Source organism: Henckelia pumila, chromosome 4 (assembly GCF_033568475.1).
Source record: "Henckelia pumila isolate YLH828 chromosome 4, ASM3356847v2, whole genome shotgun sequence".
NCBI lineage: Eukaryota > Viridiplantae > Streptophyta > Magnoliopsida > Lamiales > Gesneriaceae > Henckelia > Henckelia pumila.
The window spans coordinates 28,566,973-28,594,755 of record NC_133123.1 but is presented as its reverse complement, the minus strand read 5'-3'; the positions used below and the strand labels follow the sequence as shown (position 1 = coordinate 28,594,755).

The window sequence follows — 27,783 nt, the reverse complement described above, 5'->3', positions numbered from 1 at the left end:
GACTATGGGGGGCGGTGGAGGTGGGAGGGTGGCCATTGTTGTGGCTACTTTTCTGGAGGTCAATGGCAGTGTTTTGGCTGATGGAGGAGATGTGGACCACAGATGTGGAGGTGGTTCTGGAAGAAGTATCTACATCAAGGCATATAAAATGTAAATTTTCTTTTACACTTTTGAAGTTGCATCCACTGTTTTGTGGTGTGGATGATTTGGTTTGAACATCTCATTGTTGGTAATCTAAACCGATGACTGTCCAAGTTATGAATATATGATTTAACAGATTAAGCAAGTTTTTTTCACAGCGTAATAAATATATGTAGACCTACTTGTTCTTGATATGAGTGGTTCTTATGGATTTGATTTAATAAACAACGAATAAAAACCGTTGTCTTTTACTATAAAAGACAACAATTTTATTACTGAAAATACAACGATTACTATAAAACGATAATGTTTAAAATCGTTGTATTTTAAGACAAAAAACTACGGTTTTTCATCGTTGTCTAAGATCGCACTTTTAACTACCTCACTTTTAACATCGATTTTACACCCCCAATTAACTACGTTTTTTCACCGTAGTCTTTCAGCGTTTTTGTTGTAGTGATTATCGAGTATTGCCGGGACGATTGAAATTTGATACTAAATGCTGGTAAATAACTTGTTGATTTTGTAACACTGTATTTTATGGATTCGAAGTGTGAATTAAGTGAGGACTTCTTGCTTATTATTTGTTTGTTTCAAACGTGTTTGAGAAATTAGAGAAATGAGAGAGATAGATATCTGAAAAGAAGGAACAAACATGTTGAAAAAGCTGGGCAAAATTAAACTTTTTTATTTTAAAAAATAGTGACATGGCTCGCCATGTGGCAGGTGGACACAGTATGCTGCCCACCAATCTAGTGACATAATATATATATATATATATATATATATATATATATCGAGTGTTAAGTCGGACATTGGAGTTAGACGATCCATCGACTCACTCCATCCACACAAGGGAACATAACTATAATTAGCAAAATACAAAATATACGGCATATTAAATTAATATTAAGGATGAAAATGAAAAATATGAAGATCATACAATAAAAGTATATATAACAAAATTTTAATTGAATCGCAACTTGCGATTGTTCAAGTAACTAGTATCTCATCTTTTAAAAAATAATAATAATAATAATAATAAAAGAAAAATATGATAGTAGAAATTCATTACCCAAATTGTTGAAAGTTTTGATACCAACTAGTGGAGTGGGATCGTCAATCGTGATTACTGATTGGTGGCCGTGGGACACTAGGGTTGTTGACGCCTGACGGACGAATAAAAAATGAAAAATTTCGATTATCGATCTCTTATGTTCTGTAAACCGTGGTTATCGTGTACTGACATGTATTATATTATATATATATATACACACACTAAATGACTAAGTGGGCCATAAATTATAGCTAAGGCCCAAAATTGAGTGCATTAAAAAAATCTGCTGGACAAAAAAACTTTACAATGAATATAATAATATAAGTGGACTTAATTACATGGTAAAGAAAAATAGATAAAGTCTGTTGGGCAAGAGCCCACTCTTGCCCATATGGCTTGTCTGCCACTGTTTGCTCTGATAGAAACACATTAGAGATTCAATGGGTTATGTTCGAGGTGCGAAAGATTGTATCATTAGATCATTAGGAATCCAGGATTGGTGAAGGTATAGAGTACGTTGGTGGCGATTCGAGCTAGAAGGAATGGGTCTGTGTACGTATATGACTTGGCTTAGCGAATAATGTTCGCATTCCTGACTTGGATTATATCCAAGCATGCAATTAGAGTTGTCCAGCAGTATGCGAAGTACATCAGCTTGAATGTCACAATGGAAGCAGAAACACATGAGCTTTTGCGGTTAAAAATATTTCTTAGTTGAATCAATCCGTCGTCTTACGGATATATATTCGCTAGACCATGTCAAAAGAATACCAATATGTTTATTGTTTCCTAACAATATTTTTTATCCTATGTAAATATGTACTTTTGCACAAAAAACGAAGATTAAAGCTTTGAGTGGCGTGATTGGTTGGATGATCTCATGAAATGAATGCCTCCCATCCTTAATTCGTAGACACCTATTCTGCTGCAATCGTGTACGTAACCATAATATTTTCCCCCACGTATATAATATAAAATGACATTGTTTTTATCACCCATGCACTTGAAAATAATACCGACGTATATCATTTATTGCATGCACGAAAAACAGTCATGTACAAAAGTCTTTTTTATGAGAGATAAGTCGATCGTTTTAAGGTTCAAATGTTATATTTTAATAGATAAACCAATTAATAAACAAATTTTCTTTTTGAGAGATCTAATTAATAACCAATATAATTAAATATCAAGCTAAGTAGCTCGCCTTTTGTTCTTATCTAATTAAATAATTGTGATTATTATAAATTCCACAAATATATACATTTAACAACTTTTGTAATCTACACTAAAGTATCTATAGCTTTGTTTTTAATATTATAAAATACTTGCAGTCTATTGTAGTAATTAATATTTTTTATATTGCACGGCCCTTGTAGACATTGTATTAGTAACTAAGAACATATATATATATATATATATATATATATATATATATAGTTTTTTCCTAAAAAATAAATATAGTTTTTTCCTAAAAAATAAAAGAAAAGAAGATCGATCTCATTTTTGTTTCACATTTTTCTCAACTAATTAACTACGATACAAATAGGATAAATAACTTTTCATTTTGTTTTTACTAAACCAGTTATTACTAAAATATATTATCTTTATATAACACAAAATACTAAATATACCATATTATACGCACGCATCACATGCATGCTAGTTTATGATAAAGATGACAATAATGACAATCACCGAACAAATCTACGTACGAGTCACACAACTCTTGCTAAAATCTGCTGTTAACTCGTTTGAATTTTAATAAAGCATAAGCCAATTTCTCCTTATAAAACAAATCCAATAATTACTTAAACATATGAGTTTGTGTCTCTTTTAAATAAGTGTACGTGGTGCACTGATTTTTCGAAACATGGATTTTTTTTTTTTGGGTAGATTATTTCATGTTGGTTATTGCTTTCATATTTATTCTTTTTTAAGATATCTTTGTATAGTATATGTGTCAAATGTTTATTTATAATGGTTAAACCTTTTAAAGATCGATAATTTAATAATATTTATAAATTATCAAAATATTTAATTAAATATGAGATATCACCGTTAAAATGTCACAATTTAAAATAACTAGAGACGATCAGAAATATTATAAATATATCTCACACAAAGACCCACTGTTCAAAATCTATTTCCGTCAATGTAGTGATCCAAATCCGATTAACATAATTCGGAACCTCCATCAAATTTAAACATCCCGAATATGCTATCCAAATTTCAGTAAACTCGAAGGTAACATTCACAAGTAAACCGTTCACAAAATTATTTTATGTCCAATTCAAATGAAAAATACAAATAATACAATCTCACAGTTCATAATTTATTTGGCATCTTTATGAATGTTGTGACAAAATGTTAACTCGACCCGACGATTTAAATAGTCGCAAACGCTTCTTATAATACCAAACCAAAAATAAAAATAAAAAAAAACAGAGGATTCCAGGTTCAAACGGCGTATGTAATAATAAATTTTTTTTTTTAAAAAAAGGGAAAAGAATAGTAATAATAATTCAAATTCAAAACAATTCAAAATGTCTCAAACAAGGAAAAAAAAAAAAAGGTGGGTTCACATTAAATACGGGTCGGTTCGGGTGTGGTGGATAGGGTCGGGACAATTGCCAAATTAAGAAGGGGCTCAGAAATCGCAGCAGGCCTGCACGTCCTGCTGCTCCTCATATACGTGGAATTGGTAAATTAAATACATAAACAATGTAACTCTCACGCAACCCATTTATGTTATGTACTCTCTCTATTCAACTTTATTTTTTTTTTATTTAATTTGTTACTGCCATGTCAGCCCATTACTTGCATTTTTCATCAATGATTATCAACAACAATATACATGAACGAACAGATTTTTTTTGAGATCTTGAATTTGAATCTATGGTAGTGTCACCATAATAGATAATATAATATAGAACTTTAGTTTTTACAATAATATTAATTTGATAATGATTTATGATGATGACGATGATGTAAAAGAAAGGGGAGTTGGGTGAGTGTTTAAAAAAGGAAAATAAGGAGAAAGAAGAGAAGAGGCAAGTGGGTTAAGAAGCAACCACACAAATTAAAGATTTCTTTATCATCTCTTTATCTTCTCCTTCATCATCCAAACAAAGCCTTACGCCATGGTTACCCTATTTTGCTTCACCCTTCCCCACATGCCTAAAACAATACCATTACATTCTTCCTTCCCAACCTTAATTCTAACCCTAATCACTTACTGTTAAAATTATTACACAAAAATTTAAACAAATCCCCTTCTTTTTTCTTTTTTTTTTTCTTAGTCTCTGCTGCCTTTGCCTATGGACCTCACCAATTCAACAGTCAAAACCCCGGAAGCTGAAACCGAGACTCCCACGCGCATACCGCCACCAAAGTTGTTGCCTTTCAGTAACGGCTTGCTCAAGCGCCACGCGCCGCTGCAGCTCCACCACCACCACCACCACCCGGTGGTGGTCACGTACAAGGAATGCCTCAAGAACCACGCGGCGGCGCTCGGGGGGCATGCTGTCGACGGATGCGGGGAGTTCATGCCGTCTTCTAACTCCGATCCCACATCGTTTAAATGCGCCGCGTGCGGCTGTCACAGGAATTTCCACCGCCGTGACCCGGAGGAGCCGCCGCTCCTGCAGCCTCCTAACGCTGTCCCGGCGCTCGAATTCCACCCCCACCACCGCCACCACCCTCCGCACGAGCTGCCGAGAGCTAACAGCGGCGACAGCCCCGATGATTCGCCTTCTCCCCCGCCGATCTCTTCCTCGTACTACCCATCGGCGCCGCACATGCTGCTGGCCCTCAGCCACGGCCTGAACGCCATTCCCGACGGCAGCATCGCTCATATCCCCGCCGCCATCAACCCCACTTCCACCCCGGCGTCGAATCCCGGCAGCAGGAAGCGATTCCGCTCTAGATTCACCCAAGATCAGAAGGAGAAAATGCTGGAGCTAGCCGACAGGCTGGGCTGGAGAATGCAGAAGAAAGACGAAGATTTGATAAATGAATCCTGCGCTGAAATCGGTGTTGATAAAGGGGTTTTCAAAGTGTGGATGCATAACAACAAGAACTCCTCTGGTAAAAACAAAGATCATCAGCTCACATTATCTAACAACAGCACCGCCATGTGCTCTCCGCCGCCCGCCGCTGCCGCCAGCAACGGCGCCAATTACAGCGATTTCAACTCCCCCTCCGCCGCGCTCTACCACCAGCAAGAGAACAATGGCAGCAAGCAAAATGTTGGTGGGCAAGAAATGAATCAGCTTCATCTTCAAGATTAGGCCTCTGGTACTAATTAACTAGTCTTCTTCTTCTTCTTCTTCATCTTTCTTAGAATCTCGCATTTGTGCTGCTGATTTAGATCTTTCTTTTGTCTTTAATCTTGTATTAATTAGCTACTAATATGGTTAATATCCAATCAGCTTATTTTGCTGCGGCCTTCATTAATATTTAATCATCATGCATTCGCTAGCTTTATTTAATTAATTAATTTGCAACCCATTTCCAAGATCCCACCTTTTTCCAAATACACATGAATTTTGATATAATCTTAGTTCTGTTTTAAGAAACAATGGATTTGTTTGTCTGGGGATGAACCAACAAAAAAAGTGGCGGTGCCCTTTATTATACTCATTATCATTATTTAATTTCTAGTACTGGATAATTAATAACAGCGGAAATGTTTCCATGTTTAGAGTTAATGTTATTGCTAATTTTAATTACTCTTAAATTGTTATCATACTTATGATGAAGTATTTTCATCCATTAATTGCCTATGATTAGTAATGTTTTTACTAAATTATATTAGATATTTTTCTATCCTTCCCAGACTTTTTTAATGGATTAGTTTAGCCATGAATTGCAAATTCATTATAAAAAGTGCCATGTAAATATATATATATTTTTTCACTTTAATATAAAATTCGTGAGGAACATTTTTCCAGAAAACAGAATGATTTGGTGATTGATCTCTATGCAACAATCATGTTGGTATTATAAAATATAAGTAGACCACATGCATGATATATCTTGTCCGAGCAATATATATATATTGTTTTAAGGGTATGCAGTTAGTTATATGATTAAAAAGAAATACTTAATTTGTGGTAAACGGATTGGATTAAATATAATAACAATACGTTCTTGTAACCAACCGTTGTTGATCCCAAAGGAAAAGAATTTGTTTTCCACATAAAATAATGTATTGGTTCCATATATATGACAGAAATTCATTTATGGGACGTGTAGTAAAATGAATATAGAGATAGGTGGCCGATGAAAGGCTCCATACATCATTCAGTGTAACGATAGTTTTTGGATTGACGTGAAAACTCTCATCACCACACGACGGATCGACGGACGTCGTTCCGGTGAGCACATTCTCGACGGAACATATCCTTTTTCCGTGATTCATATATCCGAGATTCGTAGATCTTTGTAATGTATGTAAAACAATAGTCGATGGGACATATGGGTAGATATTTGAAATGTAAGTAACACATAGTCGATGGAAAAAATCTTTTCCCGAAATTGGTAGATCTTTGTTGGTAGATCTTTGAAATGCATGGAACACATGAAGGCATATCCTTTCATGATGGTAGATGTTTGGATTTGAATTGAGACGCATAACATAATTAGCATATATATAATTATGGTGTTTAAGGTAGATGATGTAAGCTTTTTATCTTATAAAGGTAAAATCCAAAGCTTTTGTACTAAGATATGGTTTGTGGGCTTAATTTAGTAATAAAGCAATCCCATTAGCAGAATCTTTTAGGTAACAAAACTGCATGTGTGAAAGTAAGTGGTGTGTGTCTAATCTGACCATATATAAAAAGGGTTTAATTAGTGAAACTTGGAGAATTATTGCTTGCTTTTAAAGGGAAAACAAACCTCAAATAATGTGTGTAATAATATAATTATGACGAAAGGACAAATGTCTTTTCCATCCATCCCATTTCTTGGTGGTCATAGGTGAAGTCATTAATCTTGTTCTGTTAGAGGGGTGCATGCCATCTTCTGTACTACTCATTATTCATTTCATTTCATTTCACCAACCAAAACTATGGGTCAGTACTATTCAGTTCTATATATATATATATATATATATATATATATATATTAATCTTATTATATAACAATTTTGATCACATCAAATAACGCGTTACACAAAAATCATTAATGCAATCGAAAATTCAATTTTGGTTATGTTAACATCATCTAGCGGTGGGAAATGGGACTGATTTGATATGATCATGAGAGTTCGTTGATTATTTGTTATTTAAATTATTTTTTTTCAAAAGATCTTAATTAGAGACATATGTTGTAATATAAAATCAGCTGAAATTAATTTCTTGATGTGTTACTATATTTAATTAGTCAATTAAAGTTGTGTGGGGTACGTGGATCTACAATGTGCTACAAGTATATAGTAGCTAATTTTCCGAAGAATGAATTCATTGAATGAGATTTAAATTGATTTCAACAAGATTTGGTTTGGGATTAATTGAAATTAAAGGTGAATGAGCAAAGGCCATGAAGGAAATTAAGAGGGGTCACGTGGTGTGGCATTAAATATTGAAATTGATGTGTTTAATTAATTCTCAAACCTAAAATGTTGAAATATCTTGCCATTTACAATGGTCGTCGTCCTCATTAAATTTCACAGAGGGAAGTAAATTTGGGACAACGTTATTGCAGTGTTAGCTAGGGAAACGTTTGTTCTTAATATGTTTTGTTCTCCTTTTTTGTTTTTGTTTTATTCTTATTTTTAATTTAATTGTTAGGACTGAAGGCTTTGTTTTGGTCAAGTGACAACATAAATGTTTTGTTCTATAATCGACATTAGACTTAAGAACACGTGTTCGATTATCGTGGATTACAAAGAGTGAGATGCAATAATTTTCTTTGTCAAAAGAGCGATTGAAAATTAAAATATAGCGTCTGGTTCTTGAAATTGAAAATATCATTTATAGTTGATTTTATTCCTAGTAAGAAAAAAAAATGTTTATTGTGTTATTTAACGAGGCACGTCGTATATATTTAGTATTTTCTATAGCACCGACCGATGTAGGAATATAATGCAGTTTCTTTTTTAGTAACAAAAGGTTAAATTGAAAACTATAATTTTATAAAAGAAAAAAAAATTACGAAATATTTTAGAAGTAATATATTCGAGGGGGAATAAAAATAAAAATAGATGTTAATTTATAAAGGCTCCATTAGATAGAGAGATTTATAGCCCAACCACCTTGAGTGGAGTTCATGCTCTACTATATCTTAAGTTCGAGTTTTTTATTTCAATAATAATTCTTTCAACTTCAAATATTATTTAAATGTGCATTTTGTGATTCTAAATCAAGTTTGAGCTTGAGACTCGATCAAGATCAACTTCGAGCTCGTATGATAAAAAATTCCATCCAGCATGGCTCTTAGGGTGTTCCTGACTGAGCTCGTCTCGGCTCGATCAAAGCGCGAACAAGCTGATCATCGTATCATATACTACGTTTGTTTTTGTATAATTTTTTGGACTATACTATTCTACACCGAGTGAATTACACTTGAAATACAGATTTGAATTTTTGGGCTCCACAAAATATGTGAACTCAACAATAAATTATGGGTAATGCTACATGTACACGGAGGGCTACACAGTGGATTACACGTTGCACTTGAAATTACATGATTATCCTACATGCATTTTTGAAATATTTCCCCCCAGTTAGGCATATTTCCCCTATTTTTTCTATAACAGCTAGTAATTGATTGTCTCGTCAAATGTCTAATTAATTATTACTTTTTAAAACGAAATTCTTGTGGTAGCTGAATTTTGTGAAATTCACTCTAATTAGACAAAACACAAAGACATTAATTTTCACGTGAAATGACGATGAATATTATATCATGATCACAATCATTTTATTTTTTTTAAATTCATGGTTTAGAAATGAAGTTGAATGTGAAATTGCCTTGAAATAAAATTGGGCTGGAAGACCTTATTCTGAGTCAGCAGGATCCAAGTTAAACTAGTTCGACATCCTGTTGGGCTCAGATTGGACTTTAGAGCAAGAGAATTACGTGTTATCGTTATTGGACTTTGAAAATGGGCCAGTAAATCATTTCAATAAATAAAAAATAAATGAAAAATGGGCCGATTCATTAAAAGAGAGAAAAATAAGTAAACTATATATACTTTCTCAAACAAACCAATCTAATGGTCATTAAATTTTGAACACACACAATATGCTCAAATGTTCAAGAACATAGAACCAAGCCAGCCCCAAGTATAGAATAGAAATTAATAAATGTACTATAAATAAATTTTTTCTATGTTATTTCTTATACACATATACCATCAAGAGTAGATTTTAAAATATCGAAAAAAATGTATATATAAAGATCAGCAGAACTTTTGAGTCAATAAATCCTGTATTTTGGGCGGAAAAAATCTATTCAAAAAGTATGAATATGCTTACGAATGATTACATTTTATATCATATGGATGATACCATGTAAATCTATTTCACAGTACACTATGGACGTCTAGAGAAAGACGTCCGATCTCTCAAATAACTAGTTTTGATACTCGACTAGAACACCCAAGTTACGTAATCGGCAACCGAACGCGATCGAGCTAACACTAAGACCTTTGATCGTAACATAAGAAATAAACAAGTACCATTTCATGACAATTAGATCCTAATCCAAAGCAGGAATTTGACATTAAACAATACATACAACTACATCGATCCATCGAGGCACATACACACAATGTTATTTTAAAGCGCGATGAATCGCATATGCAAGGAGGGAAAACCTCAAACACAAATTAAACACGAGTAAAAGATACGTACGTAGTAAGAAGAATAAGTCAAGAACACGAAATTTTAATTATATATATATTTATATCCTCAAAACACTTTACAACAAACATATAACGAGTCATCATATATATCCAATATTCTCCAAATGGTCTCGAGCTTTAATTCCCTTTAGAATAGTGTTCGATATAAATATATATATATTTGATCCCAAGCAAGGCATGTACTCTTTATGCTCCAAAACTATGAAATTGGTGCGCTTTGGATTTGACAAGCACCCAATTTAAATTAACATATACCTAAAAGTTTGCTCCCTATATATTCAATACCTAACCTTATAACCACTTTGCTCATATCCATCGCACATGAGATTTTTAATGGGTCATGGTTTTGGAGGAGCACAATTTTAGTTCCAGTTTTCTCCCTTGCTTCATTGCCAAATTCTATATATAGTACCATTTTCTATTAAAATATATAGCTATGTATCTTTTTTTTTGTTGGCATTCATATTAATTTTTAGAGAACGATAGGCTTTGATATTTTTCGTATATATATTACACTTGAAAACCAATATGTACAAATTTTAGTTTTCTGTTTTTTTTTAAATCTATTAATACTCTATATATGATGGATAGATATCTTCGAAAACATAAAATTATTTCACAAAAGTGGGATTAGTTTAGACTCGTGTTACCATATAATAACGGGATCACGGCTAAATCATCATGAAAATATTCGTAAAAACAAATATGTGACACACATACATATATTCATGTTTATATACTAAAATCAAATGTAAAATATAAAAATCAACTAAAATAAAAGTTTATTTCAACGTTAAGTAGAAAATCACAATTCCCGATCAATTCCTATATTTGATATTGGATTTAATACTTTTTTTTTTCACACATATATACATATATATATATATATATATATATATATATAATCAAACCATAAAAACTCGTACAATAATCCTATTTAACGTAATTAAACAATACCAATAATGGCCAAAAAAAAAAGAGAGGAAAAATTAAAAAAAAAACACGCACACACACACACAAAACAAGCACAAAACACACTATACTGTATTTGCACTTACTCTATACATGTGTTGTTTTCAAGCACACTAGCTAGGGGAGGAGAGAACATGCATCACTCAAAACCCATCTCCCCCCTCCGCCTCTCCTTCCCCCTCCTCCACCCTCCGGTGGAAGTTCCGGTGGCAGCCGCAGGCGGCGCATATGAGGGCGCCGCTTGTTCCCTCCTCCCCCGCGGCCATGAATTCCCTGCACCCGTCCACGGCATATCCTCCCACGTTGGCTGCATGGTTTTTCTGGCACTCCACGTATCTCACGGTTCTCACCGGAAGAGACGAATTCTCCGAGTTCCTCGGAGATTGATCGTTCCGCCTTAAAACCATCTGCCTTTTCTTCATCTCCTCTTCGACTTATGACCGGTTTTTCGGCCTTAATATCTGATGAATGGTTAATTAGGTGAAAGTTGAAACTAAAAACACAGTTTCAAGTGGCAAAAAAATGGAAATGGAGTGGGAGTTATGCCATCTTTGGGTGTGCAGAGTGGAAACCCTAACCCTATGAGGCTTATTTATAAATACACGGATGTAATAATTAATATATATATATATATACTTAGTGCTGAAATAAATTATTACAAGCAATTATAAATTAGGGGAATCACGAATCCATTTCATTTGTTTATTCATTTTGAAACTTCTTTAATGCACATGATATTGTTGTGGCCAATTACAGTCTCTAGCGATTTTCTATATTATTATTACTATCATTACGTGTAATAATTAAAGTTTTTACCAAACTTGCATGGCCCCATTAAATGATTTATAAATCATCACCACAATATTCGAAATCTTGAAACTGAAGAGTTCAATGTGTTTGGCCTCAACTTAAGACTTGACATCGAGCTAGTTTTAAAATCAAATTAAATCCCATGTGAAAATTTTTATTGGCAAATTGCATTCCTCGAGATTTGCACAAGAAACTTGTGTAATCAATAATGTTGTCATTAGGCTTTCGCGTGTTCAAGTTGATAGAGTATGTGAGCACTTGGCCAGTGATCAGATGTTCAATTCCTCCTATCAACATTTTATTGGACTAACCTGTCATACGAAACTTCTTCAGTGCAGTTTACCTGATTAGCGTAGTTTGCAGACTATTACGTTAGTCTAAAAGTTTACTCAGTACGCACCAAAAAGTAATGGCTCTGGATTTTCACGTCATAAAATAATAATAATAATGGTGTCATTAGGAATTAGGGGGTCGCTGATTGCGAATTATTTTCATATGGTTTCTTTATCCTTACACATGAAACAGAATTAATTGGTTGTCAGGTGTTCATAATTAAGTATTAATTGTACCAACTCAATAGATATTATATATACCTGGTATTCCGTTCGGGATCATATGCTCGATAATAAAATTAGTACCAATCTCAAATCTCAATATAATGTATCGAATTATATATGTGATACAGAATGATCATGCATGTTGTAGCATTGGATATTATGATCATGTTGCTGGGAATTAATTACAAATGTGTCTAAACTCACGTCAGTAGGAAATACTTAAAAAATACGTTTCATCGGTCTTGTTATATATCAATAATTTGATGAAGTACGTATTAAAACGAAAAATGACTAAAATTTTAAAAAAAATAATTAAAAAACTAAGATTATTATCGATTAATTGATAACATGACAAAATATATATATATATATAGATACAAATTAGATGATTAAAAATATAATACTCTTTTCATCTTGTGTCAACTCGTGATCATGGAATTAGTACATCATGTGTATAAAAGGCAAAATTCCATTAACGGTTCATCTAACACGTCCCAAAAACCATGCTCCCTGGGCTGCCCATAGTTTCGGCTAAAACATAGTATTTTTTTAAAAAAAAAATATCTAACACGTAAAATTTGTGTTATACATTTGTTATTAATTATTATATATACTTTTTTAACACAACTTCGTATACTTCATTAGCACTAATTTCTTTAATAATCGTGGCATACCAATGTAAGTCGATAAATTCCAATTTATCTGTCACATTTACTAATATATCGGTATCGATATTGTACTAATTCTTTGATTTAGAAAAAGAGATATTCATATTGGCGCTATGGTCGATCGAATACGCAACTTAGGATTAACCAATAAAATAAAATAAAAACACACACACACACACACAAAAACTATTGTAATTATCTCTTTTGTTAAATCGCAATTTAAATATTTTTAATCCTTGTAAATTTTATGCATTGAGAATTACAATGTGAGTTCTTTTAAAGGACGTAACCGAAATGTAGCTCCCTAATATTTTATGAGGAACTTTGCTTCACTATTTGCATCTATACAAATAGGGAAAATACCCCCTTTTTTTAAATAATTTATACGTTTTCCGTTTTTTGTCACGAGATCAGTAGATTTCGAGTCTTATTCCATTTGATTTGTATGTTTTTTTCCCGATTTTCTACCTTTTTCAATACGTGGAATCGAAAAATGATGACGTGTTATCGAAAGTATTGTCAATGACGATGAAAATTGCTGACTTTTATCTCCGATGTCACATCAACAATACATCGATGAAAGAAGGGCTATAATTGGGGGGAAAAACAAATTAGTGGATTGAAATCATGAATTGTGACCGATAACAAAATAAGAATGAAAAAATTGCAACTTACAAGACAAAATATCATTCTCCCCAATTTTTTCTCGCCGAGCCATTGCAACTTACGTAACAACGCTTTTTTTTTTTTTTTTTTTAACATTTTAACATTATATTACACGATGAAGTAATTCAATATCTGACGTTATTTATGAACTTTTTTCTTTATTTGGCCAATCAAAGATTGATTATTGTTTTCGTTTTAAGAAAGACAACGCACCTACGCTAGCTTGAAACCTTAGTAAAAAATATTTTATGGCCATTGTGTGCTAGCTAGCTAAGTCTAAAAGGGGGAGAAGGATTTTTATTTATTTTTTAATGACTATATAAACTTTCCAAGACAGCGTACATAGGAAAATCTCTTCTCTTCCATAATCTTTTTTTTTTAAAGAAAAAGTTACCCCTTTATATTATCACATGCACCAATCTATTTATTTATTTATACTTATAGTTCATGACTATAATCAATAATTGAATGCTATATATACACTGAGAGAATCAACATATAATGTTTAAAGGACTTAAAAGCTGTCATTTTTATTCCATGCATTTGTCGTCCTTTTATGATTTTGGTTTTCACGATCATATTTCAGTTTTAGTTATTTTTTACATAACGTTTAGACAACACTGTACTGATGCGTGCAGTGCCACCAAGGAAGCAAATGGCCCTATTGGTTTGGTTCTTGTGTTGCCCAATTGTAATATTTTTATAGCAACCAACTCAGTATCGCTTTTCATGTTGTCAATGGTTTGTTCCAATTCCATGTATTATTACCAAACTCAACTCGCTTCCAAATTTAACCTAACTGGTCACACCAAATTTATAGCATCCTCCTCTAATTAAAAATAAAAAAATTCATGGGATCCTTTTGTATTTATTTTCTAATTAATTTAATTTCTAAACCTCTCGTAAAATAGGTAAATTCACTTTTTAACTAATTAATTGATAAGAAAGTGACTAAAATTGTCAAAAAAATGAGACTATATATACATTGAAGTTTGTTTAACGATTGATATTTCGGTCAATCTTTATTCTCCAAATCTCATAATTATTTGAACATTTAATTTTTTTTTTCAATGGTAATGTAACGTGGATGTGTTTAATTGTGAGTAAAATATATTTTCCATAAAACGCAAGCTGTTAGTGATTTTCCAAAATTCACTAAAACTCAAAATTCGATTCTTGGTATTAATTCAGAAATTATACATTGCAAATTGTGAATCAATCAATTACTTTTACAAGGACATGTGTCCATTATAAATACTTAATATATACATATGCATGTATCGAAAGATAGTGCATGGCCTAGTGTACTGAAAAAGAAGAAGCTAATTTAAAGTGACTGAAAAATATAATTAAATAATAGTTTTTTTTGTTGAATTTAAAGAAATATTTCCTAATCAGGAATTTTGCTGGCATTAACTGGATTGATTGGGACTTAATGGAAGTATGAGTGTGATTTGCAGAAGGAAAATGAAAAACGAAGCACTTTGTTCCTCACCAACCCAACCCATAGTATTTAATAATTAATCATTGGGACCATTAACACACCATCTTAAGCTTATGATTAAATATTTTTCCTCTTTCAGAGAATAAAGACCCAAAATCTCAAGTCCTCCAAAAATAGAACACTACGTGTTTTGGAATTGATTATTGGTGATATTAATTGAAATGTCTAAGTTAATTAGGCAAATTATTGTTGATTGACGTGTACATTTCAATCAGGAGGACAAATTATGCGGATTTTGAGATAAAAATGGTGATTCCTGTCATTAATAGACTTCACTTAATTTAAGCAAAACAATTCGTGAAAGATTCCGTGTGAAAACTGTTTCACGAAATTCATTCGATTCGAAAAAAAGAAACAATAATAGAAATCAGTTTATCAAATTATAGAAATATTTGATCGTAGCTCCATAAATGTTTTAAATAATTACATATAAAAAAAGTTAAAATTTTTAATTTGAACAGACATTACCTTTTTTATTTAATAACCTTTTTGCATTTTAGTTACTCGAAAACAAATATATATCAACCTTTCAAAAAAAATATATATATATATATCAAGGGTTCTTAAAATGTTGCGATGATTTAATAAAGTATAATTTCTTGACATAGAATAATTAGAATATAGATAACTTTTGATTTTTGATTTTCTTCATTTTATCTAGCTTGGTTTTTATGCGTCTCTGTAAAAAAAAAAATTAAATTGATACACATTTGTCATAAAAAATTATTGTTTAGGTTACCTAACATTTGATCCCACATAAACGAATACATGGCTAATTTTTTTGTATTATGATTCCATGTAAATTTTATAAATCAAAATTTGGTGGTTGTGTCATGCTATTTTAAAAATTAAGCATTAGTTAATAGTTAGCATGCCAAATTCAGTTTCTCGTGTTTTTGCTTTTTATTAATACTATACTATAAGAAAAATGAGTGCAAAAAACGAAAAAACAAAACATTCCAAATTCTCCAAGGCCTATAAAAATGGGCTAAATATGGCTACCCAATAATTTTGGGCTTTGGAGTTCAGCCCAAAAGTTTCAATCAAACGAGATCTTAGCCGAATATGGATTATGTGACCTCATTGCATCTAATTCCTTTAATTCCCTTCATTTCACCACTTTCATCTATACGCAATTTAATGAACTATACAATCAATACTTTAAACAATTAAAATTTTTACCATAAATTAACTCAAATAAATGTATGAAAATATAATCTAAATTCTAACCCCATTGTATGCTACTATACAATCAATGACACAATTTAACCACAATTCAAAAAACATTTGAGCCTAAACATCAAATCAAAATTTTTGAAAAACAGAAAGATAATCTAATTGTGCATCGTATCTACAGCAAAGCCTGATCAAATAGGCACCCCGAATCGGAAACGGATGAATTACAAAATCAAGATGGTCACATAATATAGTACAATGATGACATGAATATCATCAAGTCGATTAGAAGGAGACCGACTGCATCAAAAACAAATTTTGGAGCAAATAATCCCCACACCTGCGACAAAACAAAAAAGGTTCAAATCTCGTTAGCAGTAAACAACACGTTAAAATGCACGAAAATCCGACATAGGAGAAAATACCATCAAATGCCGCCTATGAATAGTGACACATAACATTGTAAATGTGAATGTTACGGCAGAAATTAGCCCATATGTTAGATACACCTGAAACATGATTGGAGCTGTAAGCAATCGCATAGAACCAACTAGAGCAACTAAAACTGAAGGATTTTGGAAGAAATGTACCTGGCACAATCTCATACGAAATACTTGTTTGCTCTGCCCCTTTTGTGTAGCGACAAGAAGCGGAAGACCAAATATAGGTAAAATGTGAGAAAAACCAAACGTTTCGATGGTAAGAAGAACAGCTTGACGGATAAGGTTGAATTCATCAAACCTAGGTCATAAGAAAATGATTGATCACAAATTCAATACCAAACAAACCCTTTCATTTTAGAACAGAGAAATGGTTTTGTTTTGTTTTGTTTTATACCTAAAGAAGGATAAATATAGGTTCTACCAGACAGCAAAGGATTCATGAGCAAATACAGGCAGAATAGAACGTACATACAAAAAAGGATATAGTCTCCAAAGTCCAAAACTAATGCTTTTTTTTTTCAAGTTATTTTTTAAGCAAGGAATCAGTCAGTGACTCAGATTAGTTCAGCGACCTGATAATAATTTGTTTGCATGTTATAAATTTTTTCGGCTGGCCATAAAATTTAACAATATTGTCTATTCACAAGTGTGTTTCAGTGACATGCAACTTTGCAGACATGGATCACTTAAATCCCCAAGTGCTAGTCTCTTTCGTCCCTGAATAAGTAACATGAAATAGAGATTGGAACAGACTATAGATGCTACAACTTACATAAATTCTTGAAATAGTCCAATATTGAGAAAATAAACAAGACAGATAGCAATGAGTAAATAAAAAAATCTAAACCAAAATTAAAAATCTAAAAAGTAATAAATTCTTATAGTGTAAAATTGCAAAGAGGATCCATTTTGTTGGATATGATGAACCGATTTAAAATCTTAGGATGTCTATATACACACACATAATAATTAAAATGCTAAGCTCCAATAGAAGGAATAAATATATAGTCTAAATCTAATCTAAACAAATTAACTAAATACAAATTTTCTAAATATGCAACAAGCAATACAAATCCTTCCATTTGAGCATGAAGAAAACTGTCCCTGACTTACCTAATTAATCTTGCATTTTATGAAATTTATTGAATGAATTTCTTAATTCTATTGCATTTTTAATATTTTATTATCTTAATTTCTGAATAGTTTAAAGAAATATGCAACACTTTTTCAACACAATTTATATTTCTCCATTCTAATTTTCCAGATTTTTAACTTTACCCCTTTAAATATATTCAATCCATTTTATATTATTAATCACATTCAAAGTTTCTTTCAGCATACCTCAACCATAATTTTGAATTTTTGACCTGGTATTTAGACATGATGATAACTCAACGTCACTTCTAAATTCTAATTATTGACCAAATGTCCACTCCCTTTCAGAGTCTTTTTCTGTTTTAATTATAAAATTCTTGATTGTTTTTGGGTTCTCTCGCATATGTCTTCAGCATAATTTGAGTTCTCTCTTCATTTTTGACAATCTTTAAAATTGTTGCCATATCATTTTAGCCATTTTTTATTTTTCTTGTTAAATATCCACCATATGAACGAAACTGACACATCAATTACCTTAATAAGTAAAACGAAACCAATCTTGAATTTCCAGAATTATAATGAAACATTATTTTTAGGAAAAGAAAAATTGCCATAAGGCAATCATATGCATGTCACAGGCTCTTTACCAATAAGAAAATAGACAAAGTTGGAAAAAAGACTGACAGGCAATAAATTATATTGTGCAAGGATTAAATTGGCACGGCATAGTTACCGAAGAGCGAAAGTGATTTACCCTTTGGGAAAGGGTAAAGAGAACCAATATTAAATATTTGTGCTTACCCAATAAATGCAGCAGCATATCTAAGGCCATCAAAAGCACACCTGCATCAAGTTTTTTGCAGGTGAATTTTATAAAACCCAAACAGTGGTTATAAAAAAGAAAAAAGAAAAAAACTAGAAACCAATTACAGATCATGAATCAAAGAGAACTAGCAAAAAGCTCGAGTAATTTATTTCTAGGAACTAACAAAGATTGCTACCGCACCACTGAACTTTAGTAACCATGTCAGTTTATATCACCCAGTATTAGGTATCTTCAAATATGTGCTCAAATCTTTAAAAGAGTGCAAAGCATCTTACCAATGACCTGTACTGAAAAACATGCATACAGCAAAAAGGCTCCATTGGGTGACGGGAAGTGCATAAGAAGTTGAAGATCCAGAACAACATTTATCTTCCCTCTGTTCCAATCCCATCAACCTGGTCAAACACCAACCTGTAGAGAATACAGTTAAAACAAAAACATATTGGTAACCCGATCAAGCAGGGAATTAACTTTCAACCAACTACATCCACAAATTGAGAGTACATTTAAAGAAAACAGTCAATCAAATGATAGAAAATACAAATGAATCGGATTACACAATTCCAATGTAGTTTGACTAAAAGTTGGTTAAACTTTGTTACTTCCAGAAATAAAGATGTAGGTAAGAGCATTCACCTCCAATCAAAAATGCTGAGAAAACCAAGGGTCCTTGTTTTCCAGATAGTACGATGATCGTTGGACTCCATACAGACAACAAGGCCAATGCTTTAACAACTGTTCTTTCTTCCCAATTAGAGGTTTTGTCCCTATCAAGGAGTTGACTAATGGAAACTAATGACAATTGTAGTAGTCCAGCAGCATAGGTCACCCGAGGAATGAAGTTTCCTTTCATGATCCCAAGCACCAATGGCAGATTTACCATGCTGCTCTCTGAAGCCCAATGTAAAGTTATGAGAATAAAGTTAAATAAAGTTCCTATAGTAACATATTTCAAGATCCCCTGAGAGAAGTAACCAACGCTCTTGTATAGCAGAAACGCCAAAATTATTAAACTAAAAGCTGGCAGAATTTCAGGCGTATGCACCCATATCGGAGAGCCATCGCCAATTCCTGTTGTCTTTGAAGGATCTAACTTTAAGAACAAAGAGCTGACAGCCTGCTTCAATTGCCCAAGTTCAATGCCAATTCTGAGCAATGGAAGTAAAATACAAAGCACAAGTGCCTGCAGGATTATTAACAAATACTGAGAAATCATTCTAACTTTCTCTCCTTCTACAAAGTGCAAAACAGGAAGAATAAACTTGAGAATAGACAGAAGGTGAAATGAAGGTTATGAAACAGAAGGAAACATTATCCATGTCTTATCAGCAATCACCACAGTAAGCACATGCATCTCATATTGATGAGACAAACAATGCACATACTTCAATTAGCCTCATCTTTTTCATTACTGCACAGCGTAACTGAAGAATTACAATAGTTGCCAAAAGAAAACCAGCCACTCTGCCTTCTTCCACTGCATCTCAAGATGAAATAAAATGAGTACAAAATCCAAAAACAAGACACAGGTGATTTCAGGAAATAGATGCCCAGAAAGCCAAGAAGATTTGCACCAGATTCGGAGCTTACAAATGTAACTGTTAGAAAGAAAACTGCACGCACGTATCAGCACCAAAGTAATAGCAAAATTTGTTCCAAAGAAACTCTTAAGATCACCACAGAAGTGAGAATGAAGTTCACAAAGCTTTTCCAATCTCCTGATGACAAAACCATGAAGAAAAATCGAACACAGCATGATGCCGAAACCTATGCCCATCATCATCAGATTAAACTCAGTCCAGTTGGATCGTGCTAACGCAGCAACACTTGACAAAAACATAGAATATGCATCAATCTGCTTTTTGACTGAAGGTAAGGATTCAAAACATCCCTGACTCCTGTCTATTGAAGAATTCTTCGAAGTGAGTGACCAGAGCTCTTGCGCATTCGCATACAGCTCTGAGACATGCAGCAAATCTTTGTCCGAAAATCCAATCAATGACAAAGATGAGTACACATCAATGTATTTTTTTACCTACATTAGTAAGTCCCATGTCAACGAAGAAGAATGTATAACTTTAAATTCTTCCTTACAAAGACTATAGATGCAACATGTTTTCTTCCAACTCCAGGTAAAGTGTGCATGAACAGAGCGAATCAGAAAACTGATCTGAATCCAATTTTTGTGCAACATCTAAAAACCTAAAAATAAGGCTACAACCCACTTTCCATTTATGCATATGAAAAGTACGGTCCCGTACATACTTAATCACTAATCTCGATCTAAAGCCAAACAAAAACTATCAGATAAGAGTGTCAAACTTGCCCCTTGAGCAAAGCACCAGCATAGGTCCTCATGAGCACTAATGACACTGACATTTGAGACATTATGTTGAGAGGATAAAAGAACAATCGCATCCTATAAACATAAATTACTATGGCACGAAAAGTATGATGATAACCATTAGGGATGTCAATGGGTCCAGGTTGTACCCGGACCCGTAATGGACCCGCCCCATGTGGGGAGGGTTTGGGTCCACTAAATGAGTCTTGGGTCGGGTTTTGGGTCCAATTTTTCAGACGCGAAAGGGTATGGGACGGGTAATGGGTTTTATAAGACCCGTCCCATACCCGCCCCATATAATATATACATATAAAAAATTATAGGTTTTTATCATGTTTTTAATTAAACTCAAGCTACATCTGGTCACTGTTTACCTATCCTTCGACATTTGTCTATCTTTCGATGACTTCCTAACGTTCGAGCACCACCTACATCCATTGTTATGATACAAGTTTCATATTCAATTTTAATCGACAAGTAATTTAATGTTTTATTTTGCATATAATGCTCGAAATATCAATTTTAAGGTTTTATTTTTTCTTTCGACTACATCATACAACCAGATTTGTTTTTAATTTTAATAAATTCGTGGGTCTCATGGGTCTAACGGGTCCAACCCGCCCCATTTCAGATATGGGGTGGGGCGGGTCCAAAGTATATTTAAATGGGGTGGGACGGGTAATGGGTCCATATTTTGTTAATGGGGCGGGTCTCGGGTTTGACCAAACCCGCCCCATACCCGCCCCATTGACATCCCTAATAACCATCCTGTCTAACAAAGGAGCACCAATATGCATCATTCACATGCTCATTGTTGTATGTTAATCTACAGCAAATGAGGAGTCTCATTGGATAACTGTTTCTAAAAGGTGGACATTTCAAATAAGGGAAGACAAATAACAAAGTTTGGAAAAAATGTACAAAAATGCGGATGTGTATTGGACGTAAAAGCTTAAGTTTTATAAAGGAAATTGTTTATTCAATATGATCTCGCACAAGTCCTACTGAGCAGGGTCCACAAATATGTGGTAGCTACAGTTGGACTCATGTTCGTCTACAGATTCACAGGTTCATTACCACCGTAGTCCACAAGTTAAGTTGTTGGAAAAGAAATATTTATTTCCTTGAGTTTCAATCACCAAACAACATAAAAATAGAATTATACAATCCTAAAGCTAAACATAGTTATGGTATTTTATGACGTGTAAAAAATGTTAACGCTTTGAAAACAAAAAGTGATGAAAACACTTGCCTGCCAAGAATTAATGCAGAGTGCATTCACATAATTTTGCATCCAAGTGTCAACTTCTGATTCCCTTTGATCACTGCAAGGCATTGAGTTTGGCATATCCCATGCACTTCCAGCTAAGGAAAACAGTTCCGAGTCAATGCGCCCAATGCTGAAGATAGTAATGGTCAAACTTATCAGCACTTCTTCAAAAAAAGAATTAAAGAACTCTCTAAACCAACTAAATATCGTAATATCCAACACAACTCTAGCAAGCTATCATTTTCTCGTACATAGATACAATACCAAAAAGCTTCACCAAAGAAGTTTTAAACAAAACAGAAAAACCAAACACGAAAGTAAAAAATAAATAAATAAACAAAAGGGAACAGCTCTCAGAGAATTTTCGCACTATACCTTCCAAAAGGAAAGGGAAGACCAAGCAGAGCAGAAATTGTGACAGCAAAATCAAGCTGAAAAGAGTGGGATGAGTGAAGTTCCTAGGATGAAGTTGTGCTTAAGAAATCTCGAGTACATGGAGGTGAATAAAATTAACAGACCTGTTGAATGGAGTAAATGCAAACCTTCTCTCCATGCTGAAATTACAACAAAAAAAAGGATATACAGGATTATATGTTCTCGCATTTATGAGGCTCTTGAAGACGTTGGAATAATCGATACTGGAGAAAGTTGAATATGGCAGTAAGCAACCAGGAATCCACATTCTAAGTGTTGGAAGAAAATATCTCAATGAGATTGGCATCATAAGTGAAACAACTGAATTGGAGAAAATATGTGGCACATACGGCATACTTTGTACTCAGACCCATCAAAAGATCAGAGAGGAGCAATGGATGTTCTTCTTTACTTTTTACAGTTAATAAATAGAAAAAAAGATCCTTCGCTTTTCAAAAAATGTCAGGTAATTCTAGCAAACAGGAGAACAAGTTCAGAAGTAGAGTTGAGAATGCCCTTCTTTACGTTCCGATTAGAAAAAATATAAGATTTGCTTAATTTTACATTTAAAGACATCCGGTGTAGTCCGTAAACCTAAGTGCTACAAAATTATGTGGGTGTTGGAATAGGGTGGTCAAAGGATTCAAACATCAGGCGGCAATTATGAAGATGGTAGTTTTACTCTGATGCATGATTACCGTAGAATAAAGCTCATCCACAAGGACTGATCACATCAGCTTTGTAAACTTTTTGAATTTTCTTTGATACAATTGGTTATAGATTTTCTTTATAAGCTAAAATAAATTTCAAACTGTTCATCATCCTATACCTAAATTTTCTTCAGAGTATTTCCATACCATATCTAATTTGCATGACAAACTATCAACTGCTGCTGGCTGAGGAGTTGGAGGATTCTTTAAACTCAGCGCAAAAATTGCTGTTTCCACCTACATAACATTCTAAATAAAGTCATTGATAGCAATAATTAATCAGCTGAATATTTTAAAAGATGAAATACCTCTTCAGCAGTGCCTCCACCATGATCACCATTGATGGTTTGCCCATGATCCCCCATGACAACAAGCATTGTATTTTCATGCAATCCACCTGGTTTACTTTCGTTCTCCAGCACTCCAACCACTTCCTAAATTAAAACAAGACCCTTTTCATAATGGTCTCAGAAGAAAAGGCCAGAAAAGGGTCACCCTGAACATAGTTTTAGGAATGCCGAAGAGCATGACACTCGACATGACAGACAAGAACTAGACAACAACGAGGAACTATCTGCGATTCCATCTGTTTAGTTGCACTTCTGCAATTAATTAAAAAATGAAATCGACTAACTAGCAACTACCTTTATGATTTCGTTGTACTGCTGCAGCTTTTCGACCATTGGGACAGAGTCAACACCAAATATGTGCCCAGCATGATCCTGGATCATATATAACAAAAAACATCAATGCCATAGGTTTACAGTCTCACGAAAATCAGAGGCTGAGGCCTGAATTTACACGGCACCAATTTATTTCAATATCAAAATAAGAAAGATCAGAAATGCAGGCCCTTAGGGGATGGATGCCACGTCACATTGAGATCATAACGAAACAGAGATGATAAATGCAGCACATTCTAAAATATTTATTGATGTTGCAGTTTGCAAACTTGGCAGCTTCCGTTCATGTCAAAATTAATACCATGGCCAAGGGAGTTCGGGTCTTTTAACTTAAACCAAACCAAATCTATAGATTAGGTGCAAGGTTTTGCTGATGTAACTAACAAAAAAATTAAATAAAGAACAATTTTCATCACAGTTCCTTACATCTGACAGCACAAAATTTTTTAAAATCATGATAATTTCGGAACTCTAGACAAACGCTGGTGAGAGAGCCAGAGACCAAAACATGTGAATAACAATGCTAGTAGAAATCTACATTTGAGGTGCATACACTGAAAAACTATGGGTTGTACCTTTTAAATTTTCATTCCAATATTTTTCACTATGCAGCCATAATAGTTGGCCCCCCTGGGTTATCCAAGCTCGGATTACTGATTATTCTCTAGATAGTTAAATATTATCAGCATTCTTAGTTTATATTCTCTTATCTTCTCCAACTTAGAAGAGAAATAGAAAACATTTGGACTTAATATACAGGTGAAAAATACAACAAATATTCTCTCCCCTGAACCAACAAAACATTATAGGAAAATGGAAAACTGAAGAAAAATAATGGGCAGAGAAGCTTACCACACCTAGAAAATGAGCTATCAGTACATCCCAATTATCTTCATATAGAGAAGGAATCAAGTTTGTGATGCACCCATTGTCCACCTGGCACAGAAGACGACGTTATAAAGAAAATCCAAGAACAAGCAGCAAATGTGAGTAAAAACCAAATCTTATTTAGGAATTCACGTAGAAGGTCAACTTTCACAGTACAAAGGCATCTTATGACCATAGTTAATGTCCGGATAAGTATGAACGTTTAACAAAATAAAATTACCGTGTGAAGATCTTTGACATTAAACGATGGGAAAGGATAGGATGAGACAAAATGGTCAGGAAATAATTGCACCCATGTGTCATCCCCCATCATTATCACTTGTTTTCCATTTTGAACCATCTACATAAGATAAAGAGGAATAGAGGTGATTGCGAGAACAAGAAAAAATAAATAGTTCTCTGTGCAGCTTAGATGATGACCTGATGTATCAAGTTATCTTCAACAATTGCTGGTGCACCAAAGCTATTTCCCACGTCAATAAATGTGGGAAGTCCACCAGTAGTCAAGCCCTAAAAGGGAAAAAGAACAGCAAAGATTGCATCGTGGTGTGTTTCGAATGTAAGGTACGGAGGTACCACAATTTGGATACTCTAGTAATTTCCCTCGTCTGAGAATCAAAAACGAATTTCAAATTAAATACTTTGTTTTTAAAACAATACGTGGATGATAAAGTTCAATATGATAGATAGTGGATGAGCTGGACAAAACACAGATATGAAAATGATACCACAAGATAACTCTTACAACAAGGCAGCATAAAACCCTTAAGTAAATAATCAAGGATTCAACTTCAAAATAACAATAAAGGTAAGGTCTATTGAAGTTCAGTTTGATTAATATGAAGAAGATAAGTGGCAAAGGTGCATGTGATTTACTAAAACCGTATTCAAACGGTTGAGCTCCAGTTCCAAAATCAGAACCACGGTAGGCCTCCAAACGTGGCCCATTCATAACTATGTTCATTAAGAACAATTTCAAATGAAAAATTTTTCGCATCTTTCCACACATATTCCTCTCCTTTTTCTTAATTTATCTTGATAATAATACCTGGGGAACGCTTATCACTTTGCCACTGCAAAAATGATAACCATATCCAGTCATTGCATTTCGCAAAATGTAAAACAGCATATTTTCACCTTTAGACGCTGCAAACTGGTGGTAGGTGGGTCTGCTATAGCCTTAAAAATTTTGGCCTTGGATTGGTTTTGGCTAGCATATTCATGAAGAACCTGTAACTTATCCATCCATGGTCTCTTCTCTGGTAGAAACAACAGAGACAAAATAAACAAAAAATAACAGGAACAGCAGCATCAGCCAACTCAAGCACAAAAATTCAAAATCAATTTAATTTCAAAATGATGTAAAGCACTTGCCTGGGAAAAATGAGCTTGGAGCGACAAAATCAAACCTATTTAGACAAAGTTCGAGCATAGTTTCAAATGACAACTATGATAATCATAAAACCGGGGCCAAAAAAAAAAAAACTAGTTTCGCGTCATCAAATTGAAAAGATTGATCAAGCAAACACCTGAGAGCATCAAGAACGATAATAACAAGGCGATCGACTGCAGGTTTGGTCCAACAAGCACTTCCATTTTGCTGTGGAGGAAAGCAGGGAGATTGGAGAACATCGCCACATTGGCTATACTGAGAAAGCTCGGAGCGAGTGAGGAGGAAACCTCGCGTAAACAACAAAATGGTGAATCCGTGAATCACCAAAATGATTAGGAAGATGCAATAAGCCCATTTCCGGCCACCCCAATTCTCCGTCCTCCAAAACGCCGCCGCCATATGCTGGAAGGGGTTTAGCTCAGGCCTGCTTTTATTTCTTAATAATTTTTTTATATATATTCAGATTAATTTTAACCTAAACATTGATTCAAATTTCAAACCAATGAAACATGTAGTAATTTTTAAAAAGCAAATAATTGTTCTCTATGGATTTGAATTTGATTCCCACATTAATCTTTTAAAAATACTAATCATTTCTTAATCAATTTTTTTAATCAGCTCTTGATTTTTTGTGCATTACCGGATAGCATTCATGATACCGTTGTTGAAGGAACAAAAGATTAAACTTTAAATTTCACATTTTTTTTCATTTAGAGGTCTAGAGTTATTAATTTTAGAGTCAATGTATAATTTCTAATAAAATAAAAAACCTTCATAAAATTTTAAAAAAAATTTATCTTAATTTAATCAAAAAAATATCATAAAAACCCATTTTAGTCATTTTTTAATTATCTATAAGACTATAACTATCCTATCTAATAAAATGTTATTTCATATTTAATATATATACTTATGAATTTTAAATGATTATGTCCAATTTAACATTAAAGAATATATATATCATGAAGAACAATGTCTAAATTTTTCTATTTCATATCATCTCTAGGAATTTCACAAAATAGATTATTTTGAGATTATAATGTTGATTGATAAGGGAAGATAAATATGTATTTGATAGTTTTTTATGTTTGATATGATTTTTAAAAGTGGGATAAGTTAGTATAAATAATTTAGGTTGACCAAAATGCCCTTCTTTCAATTATTACTATTAAAAACAAAGTTATTCAAAAGAGTAGTGTTTTTTATTATTTATTATAGTGAAGGGATATTTTTGTAAATTATTTTTGTAATCAATGTGGATAAATATAATCCAACCTAAATTGTGTTGATGGGT

The 27,783-nt window shown here is 33.3% G+C and overlaps 2 protein-coding genes across 3 annotated transcripts; one reads left to right on the top strand and one right to left on the bottom strand.

Moving 5' to 3' along the window:
* Positions 1–4,499: 4,499 nt before the first annotated feature.
* LOC140864800 (zinc-finger homeodomain protein 8-like) lies at positions 4,500–5,753 on the top strand. The gene has a single exon (XM_073269175.1). The coding sequence runs from the start codon at positions 4,516–4,518 to the stop codon at positions 5,485–5,487; it is 972 nt and encodes a 323-aa protein (XP_073125276.1). The 5' UTR covers positions 4,500–4,515; the 3' UTR covers positions 5,488–5,753.
* A 10,654-nt stretch (positions 5,754–16,407) lies between these two features.
* On the bottom strand, positions 16,408–26,954 carry LOC140863279 (uncharacterized). 2 transcript variants are annotated; one of them, XM_073266592.1, is made up of 20 exons: positions 26,626–26,954; positions 26,471–26,505; positions 26,234–26,355; positions 25,517–25,606; positions 25,317–25,436; positions 25,061–25,144; positions 24,170–24,247; positions 23,834–23,959; positions 23,673–23,762; positions 22,920–22,955; positions 22,777–22,832; positions 22,384–22,531; positions 20,378–20,822; positions 20,173–20,264; positions 19,424–19,970; positions 19,063–19,198; positions 18,763–18,804; positions 17,014–17,164; positions 16,849–16,932; positions 16,408–16,763 (listed from the first exon to the last, which is right to left on the bottom strand). In XM_073266592.1, exons 1-20 carry the CDS (start codon positions 26,886–26,888, stop codon positions 16,665–16,667), a joined length of 2,844 nt encoding a protein of 947 aa, XP_073122693.1. In that variant the 5' UTR covers positions 26,889–26,954; the 3' UTR covers positions 16,408–16,664. The 2 variants fall into 2 exon arrangements, with proteins under 2 accessions (XP_073122693.1, XP_073122694.1); XM_073266593.1 differs by lacking the exons at positions 26,471–26,505; positions 26,626–26,954 and having other exon boundaries at positions 25,517–25,704.
* Positions 26,955–27,783: the final 829 nt, after the last annotated feature.